The sequence below is a fragment of the Hyperoodon ampullatus genome, assembly GCF_949752795.1.
Source record: "Hyperoodon ampullatus genome assembly, chromosome: 2".
In the NCBI taxonomy this organism is placed as follows: Eukaryota; Metazoa; Chordata; class Mammalia; order Artiodactyla; family Ziphiidae; genus Hyperoodon; species Hyperoodon ampullatus.
The window spans coordinates 156687585-156713078 of NC_136915.1; the positions used below are offsets into that span (position 1 = coordinate 156687585).

Here is a 25494-nt window from a genome sequence, read left to right on the forward strand (position 1 = left end):
GATGAATAAGACATAGCCCTTGCCTACTTACTGCTTATTTGTAGGGGAGACAAACAAGAACACAAATTATACAGAAGGAAAACAAAGCAACTGGGCATGAAGCTTGGAGAGGGATAGGCAGGAAGACAGCAGTGCCGAGAAATTGTATAATCTAATTATATAATTAATACTAGAGAGCCTTGTGGTTTACCCCCATTGACTCCTATCTCACTGGGGATCCTTTCCTGTCAGTTACATCTCCTAGTCTTGCATATTCAGGATTCCACTTTGTAAATGTTCCTTTCCTTGGGGCTACACATATTCAGGTCTCTCTATCCTTAAAAAGAAAGAAAAAACAAGTTACAATCCCATCCATCTCCTTTTTTATACTACCAAACTTCTTGAAAAAAATAATCTATGCTGATTTTCTATACTTGGTTTCTCCTTCCAATCCCATTTGTACTCTGACACCTCACTGAACCTTCTTTCTTAAAGGTCACTAGAGACTTGCTAAATACTAAATCCAGTGGTCTTTTCTTGATCTCTGCAACTATTTGTGATACTTAACTGTTGAGCATTTCTCTTTTACAGTCTCTTCTCTCTTGGCTTCTGCATTATCTTGATTCTCCATACCATTTTTCCTTTTTGAATGTACCCTCTTGATTTTCCTCAACGTCTCTTACAAATATCTACATACCTCCATACCTCACTTACAAATTGTATCCATTTATATTAATCAGTAGTGGGTTCAGTAGCATTGGGGAATGCAACCCACACATGACTTACTCAAGAATGTTAAATATATTTTGGAAAGATTTATTCATATATTCCAAAATTTACAGGTATGTAATTTGAAGAATGTATAATATTTGAGTAACCCAAAAATGTGTTACTGGGACTGAGTTTTGGCTTTTTTCTTCTCTGTTTCACAACATTTTTCCCTTACGCTTTCTTATTCATGCTCATAGTTTCACCTAATGTGTATTTATGAGTTATATCTATTCAGAATCCCTCCTGAGCTCCAAAAACAATTCAACTGCCTACTGGACTTGAGTACCTAATACCAGTAGTAATCAAACACACTGTGTAAAAAACTAAATTCCCTTGTCTCCTCTTTCTTCTTCCTTTCTGCCAAAAGTGTTTTCTGCTTCCTTTATTGGTTAACAGTATTATTAAATCTCAGGATCATCCTTTAATCTTCACCTTTACTTTCACATCCCAAGTTCTTTGCTTCTTTTTTTACCTTCTCTTCTCCAGTACTTTTCTGTTACTAATTTCTCACCTCAATTATTGATCCTTGGTACTACAGCCAGAGATACCCTCCTGAAATGCATTCAAATCATGTCTTTGATTTCCTCGGAAACCTGAATTAACATTGCCTGAAGAGTAAAGTCCAAACTAACTTGCATAGAATTTATGTCTTCCATGATACATTTTTGGCTGCATATCTTTCTACCAACTCTATCCCCCAAACATACTACTTTCCGGCCAGGAGTGGTATAGAGGTGGCTGTGTATTTTTACACCACATGCCTTCGTTTATTAGGTTACTTCAGTTTATAAGGCCTGACACCAAATCTCTACTTATTGAAATTCTATTCATACCTTACAAAATTCTCTTCATACCCTAAATTTCAGTCAAATGCCACTTCTTCAGTGAAGACATTCCCAGGGGCACTTGTTGGAATGAATTACTTCTTCCTCTGTAGGCCACCATTATATTACCTTTACCCCTAATGTTCATTTCATCCTGCCTTGTGTTCTAGTTAGTAGTTAATGTGTTAATCTCTCTCACCTGGTTGAAAGTTCTTTGAAAACAGGAAACATGGCTTCAGTGTTTTGTACAGACTAGAACCTTTCTTTTGTAGAATTATATTGAATAATAAGATAGAATTTGAAAGCTGTGAGGTTACACAGCGGAGTTTTTTCCCCAACTCTGCCTTCTTAGGCACACTTGTCATTTTATAAACTGAGTTTCCCATCTAGGTACTAGGGCACTGAGCTATAGGAAATAAAAGTGTAAAATTCCATGTGACATGATCAAATAAAAATGAAGTTGCAATATTGTTAAAGCATAATTTTCTAACTCTTAAAATTTCCTTTCAGAGAGACACATCTCAATTCAAAGGCAGCTTGCTGATCTAGAGAAGTTAGCTTTCGTAACTGAAGGGGATTTTGACTCTGCCAGTTCACTGAACTCAGATAATCTTGATGCAGGTATTTCCATGATTTGAAAATGTGTTTTTTCTCAGTTTCTAATGATTTGTCATCTTTCAACACATGAAAATTTTTCTAAGCATAGACTTGTTTATTTTCACTGAACTAGAATGGTTTTTTACTTAGGAAATTATAGCCTTCTATATGCAGAGGTGCTATGAGATAAGTTATTTCACAACTTCTCAAGGAAATTACAGTCTCATGGATATATAAGGGCTTTGTATGCTAAAAGTTAGGAATTACATTTTACTATGAGTAACAGAAATCCAAAAAGTAGTCTGGAGGCTTATATTCTCTCATGTAAAAGAAGTCCCAAAGCTGGCAATTTAGGGCTGGTACAGAGTTTCACAATGTTGTCAGCGCCCCAAGCTCTTCTCTTTATACTTTGCCATCCTTAGTGCTTGGATTCCATCCTCAAGATCTCCTCACAGTTTTTTGAAGTAGGCAGAGTATATATATATATATATATATATATATATATATATAAAAATAAATAAAATTGTGCTTATACTTGCCATGTGCTATGTGTGAAAGATATTTGTTGGATTAAAAATTGAGTTATTATTTCTGTATATTTTATTGCTTTAAACCTGGATTTGAGATTTTCTTTTGTATACTATCAAAGTTTTTATTAAGATACATTACATTTCTAATTAAATAAAACTTATTTAATACATAATCTTTCCAAGAATATGTTAATAAAGAAGGAAGAACTTACAAATTTAGTAATAGGATACAGTGGTTGTAACCATGACCCCAGTCTCAGAATAGCAATTATATAGGATCCAAGGTACTCCTTCCACTTCCTTCTTCCATTTTTCTAACTCCGCACATTAACTATTTTTGTTGCTGCTAGAGTAGAAGAGTATCAGAGCAGATACTTATACTCTCTGCCCAGCTCCTAGCCCTCTGGGAGTGTGACAACTGCTGCCTTTTCTCCTGCCCAAAGTACAGAATGACATTCTCTCTGGCAGGCTCTTTGGCTGGAGGGATATCATGTAGTTTATCACTTCCTCATCCTCTCTGTTCCCAATGGCAACAAGGATATCTGCTAGCCACAGAGAGGAGAGTTTTAGGTAAAAAAATAAGTCACTAACCATGTGCTAAAACAACTATTGTTAAGTACCTGCTGAGGCAGGAATGACTTCTCCCTAATGTTAAGAAAGATATTTTCTAAGGTGTGTGAGTGTGTGTTTTGGGGGGTGATGGGCAGAGGCAAGAGAGGTTCCCCGTTACTTCTTTTGTAGCTAAATTTAAGCATTAATAGCTAGTATATTCTTCACTTTATTCGTTTCTTTTCCTTTAACAGGAAACAAACAGGCTTGTCCATTGTGCCCCAAGGAAAAATTCAGAGCTTGTAATAGTCATAAGCTTCATCGTCACCTTCAAAATTTACACTGGAAAGTCTCAGTTGAATTTGAAGGTTAGTATTTTTGTGCTTGCTAAAAGTGATGTAAACGAAATTAAAGATTTGGTACCAGTTTTGGAATTTTAATGAAAACATAATCAAATATTTTCAGTTTAAAATTATGAGGGATTAATGCCCCTCTTTTAATGTATTTATTAATAAAAGACCATATAGCTCTCTAGGCAATAGATAGATGTGACACCAATAGTTTTGTGTGGCAAACATTTATTAAGCATCTCTTCTGTATGGGGTACCTGCTTGGCGCTGAAGATCCACATTACTTATTGAACCATGTTTTAATAAGTTACACTTTTCCTTTTATATTAGAACAACTACAATTTTACACATATTTTTGAAGATATAATAAATGTAGTAAAACAAGAAAATAAAATAATTGGTATGAATATTGGAAAAAAAAAGAAGCATCTTTTTTTTTCTGCTGATGACTTAAAAAAGCCAGTTGATGAGAGTATTTGTAACAGTGGTGAGATACAAGATTGATCAGTCTCTCTACTCTAGACAAATGGAAATTAGAAAAAAAACAATTATAATAGTGACAAAAATGACACAATTTGAGGGAGTAAGTTTAACAGGAGGACTCAAAGAAATGAATAAGTTGAAGAAAAAAAACATCTCACCAAGTTAAAATACTTCTTAGAGACAGTGAATTATTAGATTCTGAGATAGTGAATTATATATTACAGCATTTTTGGAAAGAGATCTGGCAACATTTTAAAAATTTAAAATATTCATCCACCAGGCACTCCCTTTCCTAGGAATAAAAGCAGCAATACACAAGGATAGGTGTACAAGAATATTCATTGCAGCATGTGCTTAGTGACAAAAACTTGGAACTAAAATAAGAGATTGAATAAATTATGGTATGTACATACCACGAAATATTATGCAGCCATTGAAAAGAGTATATTAGATCTGTACCAGTTTACTTGGAAGGATTTCCATGGTAAACTACTAATGAAAATAGCAATATATGGGATAAAACCAAAAAGTACCCCCCCCAAAAAGCCCTAAATATCAATCTTAAACATGTATATACTTATATTTGTATATGATTATATAAGTATAGTCATTGTTAAATGTGCTTATCTGGGATTTCAACCAGACTGAATGAAATAGCCATTATAAGACACCCAAAAAAAGAAGCCAGAACTATACAGAATTATTTTCTTAGATTATAACTAATTACTTAGAGAAAAGGGAATTAGAGACAAATTCAGAAGCCGTATGTTTAATTATTTATAAGAATGTATAGTAAACCATATTGACTTCTTATCAAAAAGGAAAGATCTCATTTTAATTACAAAGGTCTCTTTCGTTTGCTTTATTTAAGCCATTGTTTAATCTTTAGGTTTGGTCTCCCTCCTCCAAGTTATTCTTTTCTCTTTGATGGCTCATAGTATTGCTTTACTCTGTCATGTACATTAGGTTGTTGGGTTCTTTCACATGGTGGTCATCTAGTAGATGGTGAACATGATAGATTTTGTCTGTGAGCAGGCTTCAGAGTAGTTGGCAAATATGTTGAATAAGATCTGCTGAAGGAATAGAAGTGAGATGAGGGAGAAAAAGCCAAGAATGCTTGTGTTTGAGACTTGAGCAACTAGAAAAATGCTGTCCTTTACTGGGATGGAGAAGACTGCATTAGGTATGAGAAAGAAGGACAGGTCCTCAGATTTAGGCATGCAAATGTTGAGATGCATCTAATGGAGATATCAAGTAGCCTGGAGGCTACATGAATCTAGACTTTGGGGAAAAGGTTTGGGCTAGAGATACATATTTCGGAGTTGTCAGAATATAGATGGTATTTAAAGCCGTAAGACTGGGTGGGATAACCTTAAGAGTACATAGAGGTGGAAAAAAGTTGTTGTCCAAGGTCTGAGTCCTGAGACACTTCAACATATACAAATAAATGATTGGATGTAAAGTATGAGAAGAAAGGAGTTAAAGATAACTTAGTTTTTGAATTGGGAGTAACTGGAAGGCATTATCATTCATTAAAAAGGTGAAAAAGAGACCTGGTTCAAGAGGAAATGAAAATTTTAGTCCTTGACAGTAGATTTTTTGGAGTTCTGTTGTTATTGGGTTTTTATTTGTTTTTGTTTTTTTTTACTTGGCTGTGTCACACGGCTTGTGGGATCTTAGTTCCCCAAACAGGGACCACGGATCAAACCCATGTGCCCTGCAGTGGAAGCGTGGAGTACTATCCACTGGACCACCAGGGAATTCCCGACAGTAGCTTTTGAAATAACCAGTCATATGTCTTCAATAGGCAATTGGAAGTAGAGATCTGGCCCTCAGGAATGAGTTGGTAAGAGAGCTATAATTTGGGATTCCTTCTCACAGGGGAGATAGTTGCAATCATGAAAGGCACTACAGTTACCAAGGAAATGAGAAAAAATTTATGCAGCACATCAAGCATACAGAAAATCTACATTTTCGACTATGAGAGAGGGAAAAGAATCTGTAAAGAAGATTAAGTAGGAAAGATGGGAAGAGAACTAAGATAGTGCCGTATCATAAATGAAGAAGAGGCTGTATAATGGTAAATGCAGCATAAGGCAAGAAGATGAAGCCTAAGAAAAAGTCAAGATGGCAGAAAGACGATAAAACTGAGTCCCAAAGAAGCTAAATGACTAGACCAAGGTAACACAGATATTTTTGGCGGAACCAGATTTTGACCCTAGATCTCCTGTATTTGTTTTTATACTGTGTCATATACAGCAACTACATAAAACTAAGGCAATCTCATTCAAATAAACTATGACATTACAAATATAAGAATAATCTCAATTATTCTTATAAAATAAAATTTGCTAGTAATTTTTAATAATAATTGAATACTTAATGAACAGTGATAGACAAGCAGCAATTCTTCATTTTTCATTCTAGGTTACAGGATGTGCATCTGTCACTTACCTTGTCGACCAGTGAAACCAAACATTATTGGAGAACAGGTAATCACATGGTAGATTTGTTTTTTTAGATTTAGCTGTCCCTAAAGAAAGTGCAATTTTGACTTGCTTTAACAACTAAAATGTGCATATTCAGCAATGAGTTTAAGATTTTTTTTACAAGGGCTTTCCGATTACCATAGTAGGAAAAATATGAAATGTATGAAAGAAGTTGCTGTATTGAACTTTTCATTTTAAAGTTTTTAATTTCAGTCAGATCATCTGCTCTCTTGTGTTCAAAAGGAAAATTAACCCACTTACTAATTTTGCAATGGAGATTTTTAAATAGTAATTTTTTTCTTTCAAAATAAATTTTGATCATGGAATAAGAGCCTTTAATTTCTGTGGTTTAGTAAATATCTTAATATGTGTCGATTCATACTCATCCTCCCTATGTTCTTCCTCTTAATTTGTCAAAGGACAGAATGAAGAAACTTTCTGAAATCTCACTAACTTTTTTTAAAAAAGTATGTGTGTTTACTTTTAGGATAGATTTGACCTTTGGGGAATACAAATTATAAAATATTTTATAGTGACACTATCCTGAATGCATATTAGTTTAATGGGTCCTCATTATTAATTTTCCTTTCAAGTCACTAAAAAAAGTAAAGAACTGGGGGGGAAAAAACAAACATTTCTTAAGTAGTTAGGATAATGCTTAGTCCATTAACCCTATCTAAGATATTTTGAATATGATAACCACAATGCCATAAGGAACCTTGTGCAATGTTCTTGACTATTCTCTCCTTGCTCTATGATCCCGAGTAAATAGGACATAAGAGTAAAAAGGCATCAAAAGCAGGAAAGAGCTGTTGGAGTGGTGTTTTTGTTCTTAGCTAAATAAGGAACTATAAAGTGAGAATTTTTACTTGGAAAAATAGACTTTTTATTCTGTCTCTAACATTTAGTAGTGTGCTAGAACTAGCTCAATTTTCCAGAAATCTTAAAAGCTCGTTGTTAAATGTGGCCATCATCAAAAATTAAATTATATAAACTTAAAAGTAAATAAATTATATTAAAAACAAAGGTAATGAATACTCACAACTCACTACTTCCCATTTATTTTACTACATTTTACTTTTACCTGTGCTCTTAACGTTATTTATGTATTCTGTATCTGCACGGTGGCAGTGTTCTCTGGTATGATATTGCACATCTCTTCCCAAATTCATGTTCAGTGATGTCACATTGGTAGCTTCACATGTCACAGTTGTAGCTTGACATCGGCCATGGTAGAGTACATAAACCACAGACAGCTGCAGACACTACAACTCAGGGCTTTATTTTCCTGGAGAGCCAGTTGCTATACATCTACCAGCACATTGCTGCTAGTGTCATACCGTTTGTTAAGTGCTGCTTATAGAAGATAGAGTACAGTTATTTGCTGATTAGAATGAAAGGAAAAAGCTAAGAAATTAAACTTGTGGCCTATTGTAAAGTAAGATTAAAAAGCATATGTAAATATAGGTAAGGAAGTAAAAATCCTTTCAAAGTCACATGGCAAAATGAATACTATCTTCTATACGTTAAACCCTAAATACACTAACATACATAAATTTACAACATTAAATAAACTTTTATTTCATTGACTTGGTAACTTATTTATGTATTTAAATTAAATACTCTGTTTGATAGATATCCAGTAAAATGGGAGCCCATTATCATTGTATTATTTGTTCAGCAACAATCACCAGAAGGACGGATATGCTAGGCCATGTTAGGCGCCATGTGAATAAAGGAGAGACTAAATCCACGTATATTGCTGGTAAGTTGAGCAATCTTATTAACATGTTAATAAGTAAATTCTTAAACAATGGTCTAATTATTCTTTTCAGATATCAGGCAGACAAAATACAGTGACTTAACCAAATCATTTAGTTAACTACTAATCTGTCAGGTTTTGTTTTGTTTCTGTGAGACTCCCAACAATATTCAACTGTTCTCAATTTAACAGATATATTTAATATCTGGGATAGATATTAAATATGGGTAGAAAAAAGTAACTGATGTTCAAGTAAATATAGGTATCTTAATGAAACACTATAGAATTTTATTACGAATGACGGCTCCTGTACCAATAACTGTGTTATACTTATTATCGAAAAACACTGGAAAAAGGAGGTAGAGTGATATATAAAGACTCTTTATTATCCTGAGTGATATCAAGTTATTAGTAGCTTGTTAATACTGAGACAGTTCCTTCTCAAGAGTTACGAATTAAGCCCTCCTGCCCTAAGGCATCCATTATATGTAATGAATGAACTTCTCTGTTATACATCTAGAATGGTACTCTGGACCTTCCCTTTAAGAATTGAAAAAAAAAGTCACTGAAATAATTATTTGAAGGGCTTAATTTGCTCACAGAACCTGGTTTGAGAAAGGCTGATCTTGTGAGATATGTGACTTGACACTTTGTTGAGTATAGAAAGATATATAACACAACACTAGGAAAGATTACTTTTATTTGGCATTGTAGAAAGGTAAATATGGTTCCCATTTAGTTAACATTCTGATAGTAATGTTATCAAGAAATCCAAACATAGAGAATCTCAATTATATTTCCCCCACACATATTACATGTCTCCTTTCTTAAATATTTAAAATATATTCACACAAACACATCACTGTTTCATTTGGGTTTATAGCTAAATGATTCTAAATGTATATTAAATGTAGAATTTTTTTTTACATTAGCTTATAGCTGTTTGAATATAATTTGTGATTTAAAATCATAATTATGAGAAAGTGTTCGGAAGTCAAGCACATTCAGGAAATATAGTGACTCTTAGTCATCCATGCCAGCTAATGGAATGTAACTACACAGAAAGGTTAATTTTCTAATGTTTAAACCACAATAAAATATATTTAGCAACCAACCTGTATATATAAACACAATGTAGTGTTTGATGAGTAATAAAGGTATTTTAGGATTTTGTGCTATCTTAGGTTGATTATTCTTAACCAGGTATACAGATATATTGATGTGCTAGACAGTTAAGATTTTAAGCTGACAAACTTTAATTCACCAAATACTTAACTGAGTACTACTCTTTTCCAGAGACAGTGCTAGGTAGGTCAGTTTGGGGGGACTTTTTTGGCATCTACTCAACTGATTTCATTAACATGAAATATTACAAAGGAAGGTTATTTTTTTAATATATATTGTTTTTGATATTTAGAATTATTTTGTATTTCACTGGAAATCTTTTTTTTTTTTTTGTAATTTTAGCTGCTGCTGCCAAACCACCTAATGAAATTTTGAAAGAGGCAGACACAGATGTACAAGTTTGTCCCAACTATTCTGTACCTCAGAAAACAGATTCCTATTTTAATCCCAAAATGAAACTAAATCGGTAAGATACATTGAAAACAGGGTTATGGGATGTTTCAAATAATTACAGATGTACCTTTTCTTAATCTTTTTGTTCTAATATATTGAAACTTAAAACTAGGTATAGATTGAAAATCATTTATTTTAGAATTTCCTCAGAATGATTGTTTTCTCTTTTATTTTTCTGCCAAACCAATTTCTTTCTCAGAGAGTAAAATAGGTCTAACTTTATATAATTAAATGAACATGTTGGGCAAGTTTGTGGGCAAGTTTTATTTATAAAATCATTATTCATCATGAATACTTGTTAAAAAAACCCAATTCGATTTGTAGTTTAATTTCACAGATTTTTAGTTCTTGTACTGTTAAGTAAGGAATATAATATTAGGTCTCTTTCCAAAATAGTTTGCATAGTAAATAGGAGCCCCATTTCTCACTATTCTTAAAATAAAATCTACAGTGATGAAACCATGGTGCTGTAAAATTATTTGATTGTTATACTTCCTTCTAGGCAGCTAATATTCTGTACACTGGCTGCTTTGGCTAAGGAACGAAAACCTTTGGAATGTCTAGATGCCTTTGGAGCTACTGGTATGTAATGAAGCCTTTTTGGAACCCCACTTTATCAGATCTGTACAGTATCTTTTCTTTCCCTTTTTTTTTCTTGTTGTTTAGCCACTTTGAAAACTAAGGGTTTGTTTATATCATGTGAACCTGAAGAGATTTTTTCCCCAGTTTTATTGAGAAATAATTGGCATACATCACTGTACAGGTATACACGTTTGAGGTGTACAGCATGATGATTTGCTTTACATATATTGTGAAATGATTACCACAATAGGTTCAGCTAACATCCATCATCTCACGTAGATACAATACCATAAGAAGAAAGAAGAAAAAATATTTCTCCTTGTGATGAGAACTCTTAGGATTTACCCTCTTAACGTTCCTATATACCAGTGTTACCTATACGTAGTCATCATGTTGTACATTTCACCCCTAGTACTTATTTATCTTATAATTGGAAATTTGTACCTTTTGCCCACCTTCCGGCACAGTACCTTTTCTTAGGAAATTTATATGGATATCATATGTAGCAAAATATTTTGATATAAAAAAAAGATCCAAGGTAAATTTTTTTATTGTGGAAAATTTTCAAATATATACAAAAGTAGAGCATATAATAAATGAATCCCTTTATATCCATCACTCACTTCAGAAATTACCAATTCATACTCAGTCTTGTCTATGTATTCCCATGCACTTTCCCTCATACCTCATTCCTCCATTCTATATCCCCATTATTTTGAAACAAATCACAGATCATTTCATCTGTAAATATTTCAATGGGATATGTAAAAGACAAGGACTTTTTAAAATTAAACCCATATACCATATCACACCTAAAAAATTAAGAGTAATTATTTAATATCATCAAATGTTTAGATATGCCTATTTCATAATTTTTTTAAATTCAAATCAGAATCCAAAGACTATATATTTCAATTGTTTAGTATGTCTCTTAAGTCTCTTTTTAATCTATATTACCTTCCATCATTTTGTGTGTATGTGTGATAATTATTTGTTGATATAACAGGTCATTTGCCCTGTAGAGTTTCCCACAGTCTAGATTTTTGCTGATTGCATTACCATGGTTCATATAAGATGAACCATCACATGGTTCCTCTATCTCTCGTATTTCTATAAATTGGTAGTTGGATCTTCAGGTTTGATCAGATTCAGATAGGATTTTTTTTTTTTTGCAAGAATACACATTTACTGTGATCAGTTATCAGTTGGTGTTTGGTTGTCTCTTTTTTGTGGTGCAGTAAATATTGCATAGTCATTAGGCAGTAGGGTAAGGTGAAATTTTAAAGATTGAGAACATTTTTCCCAAAAGGACTTAACAGTAGAGAAAAGATAATGGAAAAAGTAGAAAATTTCTAAGAAGCCACTTGTACCCAATCCACGTCTTACTTCTTAAAGGTTATAGGAGAGTATTCTTGGGAAGTTTGTACCAATAGGATGAAAGCATGACTTAGCTCTCCTTAAGTTCCTCTCCTCAGGGAGAACTAGTGGTTAAAAACATGGACTGTGGAATCAAACTGGCTGCATTCAAATCACAGCTTTATAACATGGCAGCTGTCTAACCACAGGAAATTTATGCTTCAGTTTCCTCATCTATCTAAAGGAGGGTACCCACCATAAAATAATGTGAAGATTAGGTAAATTAATACATGTAAAGAAATTGGAACAGTGTCTGGTATATAGCAAATGCTATAAAAGTATTCAGTATCATCATTATTGTATTATTACTACTTCTACTACCATCATCATCATCATTAGTAATGTCTCTTTAAATATGGTAAAAGTGATGAAGTAGTGATTTTAAGCTGATCACATCCTCTGAGCCAGTTGGATTTTTTTTTTTTTAACATTTGTTTGTTTATTTGGCTGGGTTGGGTCTTTGTTGCAGCATGAAGCTTTGTTGCAGCATGAATATGCATGAAGCATATTCATTGCGGCATGTGGGATCTTTTGTTGTGGCACTCACTGTGGCGCAGGCTCTTCGTAGTGGCACGCAGGCTTCTCTACAGTTGTGACATGCGGGTTTTCTCTTCTCTAGTTGTGGCGTGGGCTCCAGAGCACATAGGCCCTGTAGTTTGCAGAACGCAGGCTCTCTAGTTGAGGCGGGTGAGCTGTAGTGTGGCGCACGGGCTTAGTTGCCCCACGGCATGTGGGATCTTAGTTCCCCGACCAGGGATCGAACCCACGTCCCCTGCATTGGAAGGCAGATTCTTTACCACTGGACCACCAGGGAAGTCCCACCAGTCGTATTTTAAATTTGAATCAGTTTTTACTCCTTTTCCTGCCACTGTCCCCACATACACTCAACCACCGATCTGTTCCAATTTTTCTTTTTTATTATGACTCATACTCCTTTTCGATTCCATATCCACCAATGTCATGATTTTTGGCAATGATACCTCTCCCACCCAGTCTGTCTTGTATGCTATTGCAAACAGCCCTTCCTCTGAAACACTGAATTGATAATATTACTTCTCAGTCAAAAAAAATCATGCATCTTTATTGCCTAAATAGAGTTCAGCATCTCAGATTGCAATTTAATATCCTCTATAATCTGACCCAACCTACTTTTCCAGATTTATTTCCCAGCATTTTCCCTGACACAACTTCTCTCTCTCTCTCTTTTTACATTCAATAAAATTTATTAAATGTCTATCCTAGACTGGGTACTATATACGTTTCTTGATAGTGGAGTCATTTTTTTTCTTTTTTTTCCTCCAGTTTTATTGAGATATAATCAACATATAACATTGTATAAGTTTTAGATATACAACATAATGATTAGCTATATGTATATATTGTAAAATGATCACCAAAAAAAATTAACATCCATCACCTCACATAGTTACAGATTTTTTTTTCCGCTTTTATGAGAACTTTTACGTTCTGCTTTCTTAGTCACTTTCCAGTAAACAGTACAGTATCATTAACTATAATCACCCTGCTATACATTATATCCCCAGAACATATTTATCTTATAACTGCAAGTCTGTACCCTTTGACCATATCCACCCAGTTCTCCCACCCTTCCAGTCTCCACCTCTGGCAGCCACAAATCCGATCTCCATTTCTATGAGTTTGGTTTTTTTAGATTCCACATATAAGTTAGATCATACAGTATTTGTCTTTCTCTGATTTATTTCACTTAGCCTTCAGGGTCCATCCATGTAGTCTGAAATGGCAGGATTGCCTTCTGTTTTATGGCTGAATGGTATTCCACTGGGTATATATATATATATATATATATATATATATATATATACACCACATATTCTTTATTCATTCATCCATCTGTGGACACTTAGATTGTGTCCATGTCTTGGCTACTGTAAATAATGATGCAATGAACTACTCATTTTTTTACCTGAAATCACTAAAACTATCATTTAAGTAAGATCTTCTCAGCCTTTTCTTTTTAATGTGCCTTAGTAAACTTAAATCAAGCCATAGCAGTCATTTTGCATGTTTCCCCATCTCTAAAATGTGGATAGGGACTTCCCTGGTGGCACAGTGGTTAAGACTCCCCGCTCCCAATGCAGGGGGCCCAGGTTTGATCCCTTGTCCAGGAACTAGATCCCACATGCATGATGCAACTAAGAGTTCGCATGCCACAACTAAGGAGCCAGTGAGCCGCAACTAAGGAGCCTGCCTGCTGCAACTAAGGAGCCTAAGTGCCACAACTAAGAAGCTGGTGAGTCGCAACTAAGGAGCCCGCCTGCCACAACTAAGACCCAACACAACCAAATAAATAAATAAATATAAAATGTAAATATTAGAACTTACTTCACAAGCTTGTTATAAGAATAGGAAAATATATGTAAAGACCATGGCACATAGTAAATGCTAACTTTTTACATTTATGAAGCACATGTAGGGAGAAGATGGTTAATACTTCCCGTAAATAGGGGTTTTTCTACTCCATATTGGCTAGGCTTGTGTCACCATCTCCCACTGTGTAGTGAATGTCCCTTATGACTCAAGTCCAATAGGAATAGAAAGCCTGTGAGAAGGGCCCTCTTGGTCTCAATTCCTCTTGGTCATTTGCTTACACATACAAAGTTGTTCTTTTTCATTCACAATGATGCTGTTGTGCAGTATTTGAAAAGCACTGATCCAGGAAAGTTGTTTTTATATTTTGGTACATTAGGGTAAACTTCAGCAGGAGGAGTTCCAACTACCCATCTTCCCTTCAAGTAGAGTAACTGCACTCTTACTCATATTGTATATTGGGTTTCTCTGTAAGATTTTGTTTCAAAAAAGTATTCCATTGTAAAAAGAAAGAAAAAAAATCCTACCAAAGCCCAAATAAAGAACATAGATGGATATTTTATTTGAACATGGATTATAGAAAAGTTTTTTACAAACTATTAATGGAAATCTGTTGGACACATTTTCTTGTGGTAAATTTTCTTCAGAGGCATTTTAGTGAGGAAGTAGAATAAGAATCACTAATGAAAGTATTAAGATTTTGAAAGAATTGTTTTTGTTTTTTATAAAATTATATTCTTTATTATTATTATACTACTTTTATTCTTTATTACAATTTAAAAACTCATTTTTCCTCCAATTTCTCCCAAGGGATAATGGGATTACAATGGGCAAAACACCTTGGAAATGCAGTCAAGGTTACAATTAATGATTTGAATGAAAACTCTGTGACGTTGATTCAGGAGAACTGCCATTTAAACAAATTGAAAGTGGTGGTGGACAGTAAGGAAAAGGAAGAGAGTGATGATATTCCTGAAGAAGGAGAGGAAAACTTTGGTAATATTAAGGTGACCAAAATGGATGCCAATGTACTGATGCATTTGAGATCTTTTGATTTCATGTAAGTGAAAAAAATTGTGTCGCTTTCTAAACTGACTTGGATTTGGCGGGAGGCAGGGTAGGGAGGGGGCTGTTAAAAATTAGCATAGTTTGTCACTGTTTGTTTGTTTAAATTAATACAGTTTTTTGGCATTGGCCTAAGGAATGCAGTAAGAACATTTTCTAGCATTTGAAATAAAATGCCTGGGCATGACAATTTCCTTTAAGCCTGATTTATTTTTACATGTCTTACATATCATCATTTTATTGCTTACTTTAAACACATAATTATGTATTTAAAATAGATTTATGAAGTCCTTTTGAATCCATGGAATTTTGTCATTAGAAATAATGACAATGGTATTATTTTGGATACTAGTATGATTTTAAATATGTCTATATTCTTTGTGATTTTAGACACCTAGACCCTTTTGGAACATCTGTGAACTATCTTGATTCTGCATTCAGAAATATAAGAAACCTTGGCATAGTGTCGGTGACTTCTACAGATATCAGTTCTTTATATGCCAAGGCACAACATGTTGCCCGGCGTCACTACGGCTGTAACATTGTCCGAACTGAATATTACAAGGAGCTAGCAGCCAGAATTGTTGTAGCTGCAGTGGCAAGGTACCAAATGGCCAACAGTGTACCTCGTCTGGGTATATGATAAAAAGAAATAATATTACAAGAAGTGTTTATTTCATTCTTCAAAATATGCACGAAATACAAATTCCGTATTCCATATATGTAATCTTGATTTGTTTGGTAATCTTATGTTATGTTAGAATTTGATTTAAAAGCTTGTGCCTAAAATAGTTTACTCTTCAATTTAAAGTGTTATTAAAATAATTAAAGTAGTAAGAAAGAAAACATTGAAAGTTAATTTCAAATCAGTTTATTTCAACAATGTAGGGGACAGCACCATGAAAAGGGAAAGCAAAGCCTGGTTTTAGATTTAGAAACAATCATTTTTTAATGTCCATTTCATCTTTTATTTATGTAGTTTAAAAAAATGATGGCTTATAAACTTGATTCAAATCAATACATATACAAAGTCTAAGTTAGTTTAGAACTGTAGAGGGAAAACTAAGTACATAAATGGTGTACCAAGTAGAATTTAATCCAAAAGTATATAAAAGTAATAATGGCAAGGACTTTGCTTATTCATTTTTCACTGACTGTTCAGTTCCTGCATGTAGTTAGTACTCAATAAACACATATTGTTTAGAGGAAGATTTTATAGAAAAAAGTAGATAAAAAGAAAGAAAGATGGTTGTGATGACAAGAAACAAAGTGACACTGAAAACCAGAGAATATTGAGAAGATTTCATAAGGGAAAATGTGTAGTTACTAAAATCCTGCCAAGCATCCTATATATCCTGTGTTTCAATTTGTGTAGAAGTTATAATAATGATCTTTTAAAATCACTGCTACTAAGAATCGAATTTTCCTTATTTTCCCATAACCCATCCATAGTTTAGTGTCCAAGTTAGTATTGTCAGTATAATGCCAAACAAAGGAAAATGATAAGCTCCCAAAATAACTTTAAAAAATTTTTCCAGAGCTGCAGCCCGATGTAACAAAGGCATAGAAGTACTGTTTGCAGTGGCTCTGGAACATTTTGTATTGGTTGTTGTGAGAGTTTTGAGGGGGCCTACTTCTGCAGATGAAACAGCCAAGAAGATTCAGTACCTCATCCATTGTCAGTGGTGTGAAGAGAGAATTTTTCAGAAGGATGGTAATATGGTAGAAGGTAAATTCAAGTTTCTTTTGACTGTATATTCTGTTTAATTTATGTATAAGCCTCCAATGAATAAGCCTTTATCACATCCCTAATTATACATATTGTTGTCCTTTGATTTTAAAGATTACAGTGCTAACTTTATTTCCTATACTGGATTTCCTTTCATCAACAGACAAGACATTCGTGTGAGTTCATTAAAATCATTTACTCATCATAATTTATGCTCTCTAGCCCTGCCCTCTGTTGAAACATCTAGAAATAACTTAGTTTCCACTGTCACTAATTTTAGGAACATTAAGTCAGATTACCTCTTTGTCTAGGATGTTTCAAATCATTAATTCTATAAAAATAATTTTCATGTTTCTGACTGAATATAAAAGCCATCAGTTATAAAATTCATTCAGTAAACATTTATTGAGCCTCTACTATATGCCAGGCCTGGGGAATCAAGGAAAAAGATGTGGCTTGTGCCCTCATCAAGCTGTTTTTATTTTGCTTTTCTGGGACATAGAGTTGCCCATTGTTTTCTGTTAGGTTCTTGGCATTTTTTAAATATGGATTTTTAACAACTCCTTTATATACTAGAGTTTAACCCTTGTGATATGATACGATAGTTGCAGATATTTTTTCTCATTTTGTCACTGTTTGCATCTTTTTTTTTTACCTTTTCATGCAGAAGTTTTTCATTGTTGCTGTTGTTAAGTTAATCAGACTTTTAATGTACTCTGAATTTTCTCTGTAGTTGGAAAGAGCTTTCCTATCCTATATTATTCAAGGAAGGTTATGTTTCATTGAATAGTTCACCTCTTCACTGATATGAGACTACCATATTTATCTTATACTAAAATCCCACATGTATATTTGAGTGTGTTTCTGGATTTTCTATTCTTTTCCAGTGGTTGGATATTCATACACCTCTATCCCACTGTTTTGATTACAGAAGACTTTTAGTGTTGTTTAATATCTGTTAAGACAATCCCTTCTCATAGCTCTATTTTCAGTGTTCTGACATTGGATCCTTTGTTTTGGCTTAACAAAAAAATAAATAAATAAACCAGTTGGTGGTTTATCTTGATCACATTGAGGAGGATAGAGATATTGTTACGGTTCTGAAGCTTCCTAAGAACCCAGTATGCTTTTCTTTTGTCCAAGAGTTAATACTTTTGCTACAGTGTTAATTGATAGTAGGAATGGAGGGCATCCTGTCATGTTCCTTGTTTTAGTTCGCTCTGGTGCTTTCTGATTCATACTTGAATCTGAGATACCTATCATTTATCAGGTTGAGAAAGTAACCTTCATTTACAATTTTACTACGTTTTATCACCATGTTGAATTTTGTCACGTTTTTTCAGCATCTGTGGAGGTGATTATATGGTATTTCTCCTTAGATCTATTAACTTGATTAATTGTAATAAAATTTCCCAATATCAAATCATTCTGACTTTCTAGAATAAACTACTCTGTTAGGAAGTATTCTTTTATTATGGATTCTGTTTACTAATTTTTTAAAGGAGTTCTGTTTCAGTATCATAAATAAGATGGTATATAGTTTTCCTTTTTAGAATAATTTTGGTTGGGCTTTAGAATTAGTTTAAATTCCCTTCAAAAAGAATTTGGAACTTTTACATTTTTTTCAATGCTTGGGAACAGTTTAGCTAGCATCAGAATTATTTGTTCACTAAAGGGTTAATAGTATTCACTCAGCTTTTCTAATTTATTTGCATAGAGTTGAGCCAAGTGTTGTCTAATGATTCTTTCTAATTTCTTTGGTTTCTATGGTTCTCCTTATTTTTTAAAGTTTTAGTATTTGTCCTTTCTGCCCTTTTCTCTTAACTATATTAGATACTGATTTATCTAGTCTGTTGTTTATTTTCTTAATGTTTACTTTTGTAGTAGCAAATATGTGTATGTTTCTGTAATTTGGATTTATCGGTTTTAAGTAATATACTTTGGATTTTTGGTAACATAAATGAGGTAACAGCCTGCCATTTTCCCTTCCTAGTTTTTGTCCATTATACCATTTTTATGTTATATGTAACATTTATATTCTATTTTGCCAGTATAACCCACACATTAAATATATTCGGTGCTCATCATCAGTGTTCTTGCCATAATTTCTTGAATTATGTGTTGGTTGGCTAAATTTAACTTTCTGAGTTTAGTCAAGAGGGTTCATGGGGAAAATACTCTGATTTCTTGCATGTTTAAAGCTCCTTGTTTATAGCTTTATACTTAAAACGTTTAAAGTTTGAGTGCCTTCTCGAAATTCTTTTATTGTGTTCTATTACTGAATATTACTGTAACTTTTCCTTCTTTTATATGACATAATATTTTGCCTGGCTGCCCAAAGGAATATTTATTTTTGAAATACTATGTTCTAACCTTATTTTTAGGATCAGTTTTCCTAATCATGGCATCCCCTTTCATCATGTAGCTTCAAATATTCTTTCATTTCAAGAAAGCTTTCTTAAATATTTTTTAATTCTAATATTTGTCTTACCTTGTACTATTATGCGTGTGCTCTCTTCAACCTGTCTTCTTTAACTATCATTTTATCTAAAAATATTCGTATATATTTATAATTGTTGTATCATCTTTGGCTTTTTTTTTTTCCTGCGGTACGTGGGCCTGTCACTGTTGTGGCCTCTCCCGTTGCGGAGCACAGGCTCCGGACGCGCAGGCTCAGCAGCCGTGGCTCACAGGCCCAGCCTCTCCGCGGCATGTGGGATCTTCCCGGAGCAGGGCACGAACCCGTATCCCCTGCATCAGCAGGTGGACTCTCAACCACTGCGCCACCAGGGAAGCCCCATCTTTGGCTCTTTTGTCATTATGAAATGTCTGTCTTTATCCCTGATATTTCTTATCTGAAAGCCTATAGTCTGATATTAATACAAATACCACTCTCATAGTTACTATTTGCATAATATATTTTTTTATCCTTTTAGTTTTAATCTGTAAGTGTCTTATTAGATCTTGCTTTTTTATCCAATCTGATTGTTTCTGCCTTTTGATGAGTGTGTTTAGACCATTCATATTGAATGTAGTTATTAAAATGTTTGGCTTTTCAGCACTTTTACTATTTGTTTTATATGTATCTCATGTCTTCTGTGTTCCTCCTTTGCTGCCTTCCTAGTGTTAAATATTTTTTTACTGTGTCATTTTAATTAATTCCTCTGTTGGTTTCTTAGCTATGTTTTTTCCAGTTATCTTCTTAATGGTTTCTCCAGGGATTATAATGTATACCTTTAACTTATCTTGATCTACCTCAGGTTAATACTGACTTAAGACTGGCAAAATGTGGCAACTTTGCTCTAATATAATTCTATTTTTCTCTCACCTCCTGTGCTATTTTTGTCATATGTTAATTACATCTACAGACCCAATCCAATAATATAGTATTATTTTTTAAATCTTATGAGTTTAAAAGAAAATTAAGAGACACACACACATATGTTTCATAGTTACCCACATAATTACCTTTCCAGTACTCTTTATTCCTTCCTTTGGATTCAAGTTACTCTGTAAAATTTCATTTCAACCTGAAGAACCCCCTTTAGTATTTCTTATAGGGTGAGTCTGCTACAACAAATTCTCCTAGTTTTTGTTTACCTGAGAATGTCTTTATTTCACCTTCTTTTTTGAAGGATAGTTTTGCTGGATGTAGAATTATTGGTTGATAGGTTTTTTTTTCCTCTCAGCACTTCAACTGTGTCATTCCAGTGCCTTCTGGCCTCTATTATTTCTGATTAAAAGTCAGCCATTAATTGTTTTTTTGTTTGTTTTTAATTAATTTATTTATTTGTGGCTGCATTGGGTCTTCATTGCTGTGCACAGGCTTTCTCTAGTTGCAGCGAGCGGGAGCTACTCTTCATTGTGGTGCGCAGGCTTCTCATTGTGGTGGCTTCTCTTGTTGCAGAGCACGGGCTCTAGACACGTGGGCTTCAGTAGTTGTGACTCGTGGGCTCTAGGGCACAGGCTCAGTAGTTGTGGCGCACGGGCTTAGTTGTTCTGCGGCATGTGCGATCTTCCCAGACCAGGGCTCAAACCCATGTCCCCTGCTTTGGCAGGTGGATTCTTAACCACTGCGCCACCAGGGAAGTCCCCATTAATTGTATTGTTGTTCCCTCATACTTGATAAGTTATTTTTCTCTTACTGCTTTCAAGATTCTCTGTGTAGCTTTCAGCAGTTTGATTATGACGTGTCTGAGTGAGTCTCTCTGTGTTTATCCTACTTGGAATTCAGAGCTTCTTAGGGCCCTAGATAATTGTTTTTTTTATCAAATTTGGGGCACTATCTTGCTTCTCCAACCTAAACCTTTATCACTTCAAACTGAAGACAAATATCTTGTGTAATTACTAATCATGGATTAGAGGAGTTATATAATCATAAGCTGCTTCAAGTACAGTTTTCTAACCAATCCCTTTAACAGTTGTCCTAGAGCTACTCTGGTGTCATTCATCCTTGCTTTTTAGGTTCATATAGCCCCTAGGCTATTTCTGCCTTTAATAGCTATTCTCCCCAGTGTGGTTTTCTTCCAGTAGCATGATCTCACAGCTTGTAGACTTTCAGAAAGCCCTGAATGATTTGGGATGTGTGATGACTCATCTTATTTTCCAGCGCTACTTAGGAATTTTTCATAAAAATATATTTTCTATCATTTCTAGAGATTTGGAATAATAAGAGAAGACAGGTTTAAATGCTCAGTCCACCATCCTAATCTTGGTTTCAATGCAACAAAATCAGAGGAGTTACAGAATCCACTCTGGCTTTTTAAAATATAGATTTCATAAATATCTTTGATGAAACTTTGGAAAATTTTGGTCCTCCTGGATAATTGGTTTAGTGCCCTATGGTTTCTTTTCTGTTTTTTCCTAATTCAGTTTTCCTTTATGTAAGAAATAACAGACCTCTTCAGTGTTTAAAAGGGTATCAGTAATGTGAGTTTCCCTCAATAAAAAAGAATCTCAGTGTTTTTTACCTCATACCACAGTGTTACTGATGGTATTCCTGCCCTTAAAATTATGAATCAATTCTTTCTTACATGGAGTTTATTATCCTTTCATATCTCACCATATGTGTTTTACAGGATCAACAAGTAACTAAATTCAAATATACTCTGTTCAGATTTGATCCTGAATCCATAAAAACCTAACATCTTTCCCTCTCCATCAGAAGTGCTTCATATTGCTGTATAATTTTGGACTGTTACTACAGTGGGTTCTTTTCTTTTTTTAAAATATTTTTTAATTGACATATAGTTGATTTAGTGTTTATTTTTGCTGTACAGCAAAGTGACTCAGTTATACACATATATACATTCTTCTTTATATTCTTTTCCATTATGGTTTATCCCAGGAGATTGGATATAGTTCCCTGTGCTATACAGTAGGACCTTGTTTACCCATTCTAAATGTAATAGTTTGCAACTACTAACGCCAAACTCCCAATCCATCCTGCCCCCTCCCCCTAATTAAACATTTTAAAGGATTTTTTACCTAATAAATTGCTATAAAGCAATATGATTTGTTGTCTGCATTTTGTTTGTAATCATACAGGACTTGCAGAGTGTAAATGATTATGTCTTTCAAAAATGTCAGGTCACTTAGAATTTTTTATGTTTATCAATTTGTAATACATAATTTAAAAAGTCAAATAGTTCCATAAGTCTTATTAATAAAATAATGATATCTGCCCCACTCCCTAAAGTCAACAGCTAAAACCTCATAGCTGTTTCTTCTAATATTTAAAGTCTTTAATGTTTAGTGTCTTCCCTATTTCTAAGTAGCATGCTTATACTGCCTGTAACTTCCTTTCATGGAAGAAGAGTATTCAGCATCTCAAGCCAGCCCAGTCACATGCATGTAGTTCTCCTCTCCAGTGTTGGCTTAATCAATATTCAGTGTTTATATTTTTATAAATACAAAAATATTGTTCACAAGTCGTATTGGTTATCTATTACTGTGTAACAAATTACTCCAAAATTTAGTGGCTTGAAACAACTTTTATTATCTCATAGTTTCTCTGAGTCAAGAATCTGGGTATGGTTCAGTTGGGTCCAGTAGCTGAGGGTCTCTCACAAGGCCACAGTCAAGGTGTTGGCCAGGGCTGCAATCATCAAGGCCTGACTGGGGAAGGATCTGCTTACAAGCTCATTCACATGGTTACTGCTTGTCATGCAGTCCTCTTCATACTCACAGCATAGCAGCTCACTTCGTCAGAAGGATTAAGCAAGAACCAGAGAGAGAAAGGAAGAGAAGGAAAGAGAAAAAGAATATTGCCATATTCTAGTCCCTAGAAATGAGTCTCTAGATCCAGTGATCTCACATTCAAGAGGAAGGGATTATAGAATGGTATGAATGCCAGAGACAGGAATCATTGCTGCCTATCTATCTTAGAAGGCTGCTACAACACAGATAAACCAGTTAATATGCTGTAATAACATTTTTTATATGACTATTTGCTTACTCTGGAATTAATAATTACTATGTATTTGTCACCTTTTGTGTATATACTTCTCATAATCCATAATCCAGTTTCAGTGTTCCTGTGATTTTGGTTAAGAACATCAAGTAATCTTTGGGTTTCATTTCATTCCCCTGGAGACAGTCCTCCTGCTCTAGCTTGGGTTGTTTTTTAGGTCTGCTGAGAGCTGTTGCCCTAGGGCTTCCTTTTAGACCATCATACTGGAAATTTTCTTTGGCTTTCTCCTTCTGATGAATTTCCTATATCTTAAATCTTATGTATTTTCCACTTTTCCTTCTTTACTTTCGCCTTTTGAAACTACACTTTTTCCCATAGCTTCCTGAGAAGGATTGCATGGCCAAGTATAGAAGCCTAGGTTGGAAATTGTTTTTCCTCAGAATGCTTAAGATATTATTCCATTGTCTCCTAGCCTCCAATATTGACAAGTCTGCTATTGTTCTTATATATATGGTCCTTTGTGTTTTTGTCTCTGAGTGCTCCTAAAACATCTCTTCTTAACCCAGTATTCTAAAATAACTTCATTTTGTGTGTGAATTCATCTTTTTTAATTCAATGTGCTGGACAATCCGTGAGCACTTAAACTTGAGTTCTTCAGTTCTGGTAAATTTTTTTCTATTATTTCTTTGATAATTTTCTTCTCTCAAAATATCTCTTCTCTCTTCCTGGAACTCATTTTAGTTATATGATGGATCTTCTAGATTAATTCTAATTTTTTTATATCTCTACTATTAATTTATTTGGCATTTAGTTCTACTTTATAGATTTCCTTGAGTTTTATTTTCCAACTTTCCTGCTTAAGTTTCTCATACTTGGTTCATTTCCAAGAGTTATTTCATATTTTTTCATTGCTCCCTTTTTAGTAGTATCCTATTCTTGTTTCAGAGATGTAAAATCTAATCTTACCTAAGACTATTGATTATAGTTGGGTATATTTTATATTTTAGGGGAGGATAGGGTTTTTGTTTTGCTTATTTTTGTATTGTTGCCATTATTTTTAGTTCTTCTCTTTCCTATTTCTCTCTTTTGTAATTTTGTTCTCTGTCATAGTATATCTCAAATGTCTAGTGGTCTTTAGTTTTCCATGCTGAAAGTTATGTGGAAGTACTTCTGGCAGGGCTTATAAACAGATAGACTTTACTGTAATGAGAAGGCAGTCTGCCTTTTCACTACAAGAACCCCCAAATGCCAGTCAGTCAGTCAGTCAGTGTGTGTGTGTGTGTGTGTGTGTGTGTATCTCTTTTCTCTTGGATTGGTAAGTATTTCTACAGAGGAATCTTGCAGTCTTCTATCAGCTTTCTAGGAACCATGTTGAGGAAGGAGACTGGAAGGTCTTAACATTTGTACAGACTTTTATTTAGTCCCTTTCTTTTCGTATGTCTCCTCACTCTTAACTGTGACTAATATCCCTGGTTCCAGATTCTCTGTGGTTCAGCCTCACCCAAGATTAACTTCCTCTTTTGGGATGGGGAAGATGGAGAAGCCTGACTGTTGGTATTAGAGAAGATCCACAAGTCTTAAAATTTTAAACAAGGCCTTTTTTGTGTGTGTGTGGTACCACCCTATTCCCATCTTCAGAGACCATCAATACCTTCAATTCTGAAGCCTTTCCAGGTCCCCCACACCAGTGGGCTTGCTGTTTATTGGTAGCCCTTCTACCCATTTCAGGCTTAGGCTTTAGCTTTCTCTGACCTGCTAAATCCCCTTGTGTATGTGCTTCCCACTTCTAAAATTGTATTGACATCTCTCATCATCTTTTGTTATCTCCTTTCCGATTTTATTTATCTTTGGGGTTTGAATTTTATTCCTTTGTTCTCATTTTAATAATGCTTTAAGAAACAGCAGAGACGAAGTATGTGTTCAGTCCATTGCATTTAAATAAAAGTCTCTAAATATGTTTGAATTCCTTATCTGGAATTACCTTCATAGCCTGTTTTACCAGTGACATAGAAATACTAGTTTTCTTATT

General features: G+C 34.2%; 2 protein-coding genes across 4 annotated transcripts in view; one reads left to right on the forward strand and one right to left on the reverse strand.

The window, feature by feature from the left end:
* LOC307049107 (E3 ubiquitin-protein ligase RING2) overlaps window positions 1–25494 on the reverse strand; it is a gene marked incomplete at both ends in the record, with an annotated part of 167266 nt that overhangs the window by 95762 nt on the left and 46010 nt on the right. The window lies entirely within an intron of this gene.
* The window catches only part of TRMT1L (tRNA methyltransferase 1L), a gene marked incomplete at its 5' end in the record, with an annotated part of 35357 nt that overhangs the window by 2568 nt on the left and 7295 nt on the right, over window positions 1–25494 (forward strand). For all 3 annotated transcript variants that reach the window (XM_079698620.1, XM_079698618.1, XM_079698619.1), the window contains 9 exons: window positions 2085–2195; window positions 3505–3618; window positions 6511–6575; window positions 8208–8337; window positions 9802–9925; window positions 10415–10494; window positions 15070–15319; window positions 15715–15927; window positions 16863–17053. In XM_079698620.1, the coding sequence (XP_079554746.1) occupies window positions 2085–2195; window positions 3505–3618; window positions 6511–6575; window positions 8208–8337; window positions 9802–9925; window positions 10415–10494; window positions 15070–15319; window positions 15715–15927; window positions 16863–17053 (1278 nt within the window). The remainder of the gene's footprint in view (window positions 1–2084; window positions 2196–3504; window positions 3619–6510; window positions 6576–8207; window positions 8338–9801; window positions 9926–10414; window positions 10495–15069; window positions 15320–15714; window positions 15928–16862; window positions 17054–25494) is intronic.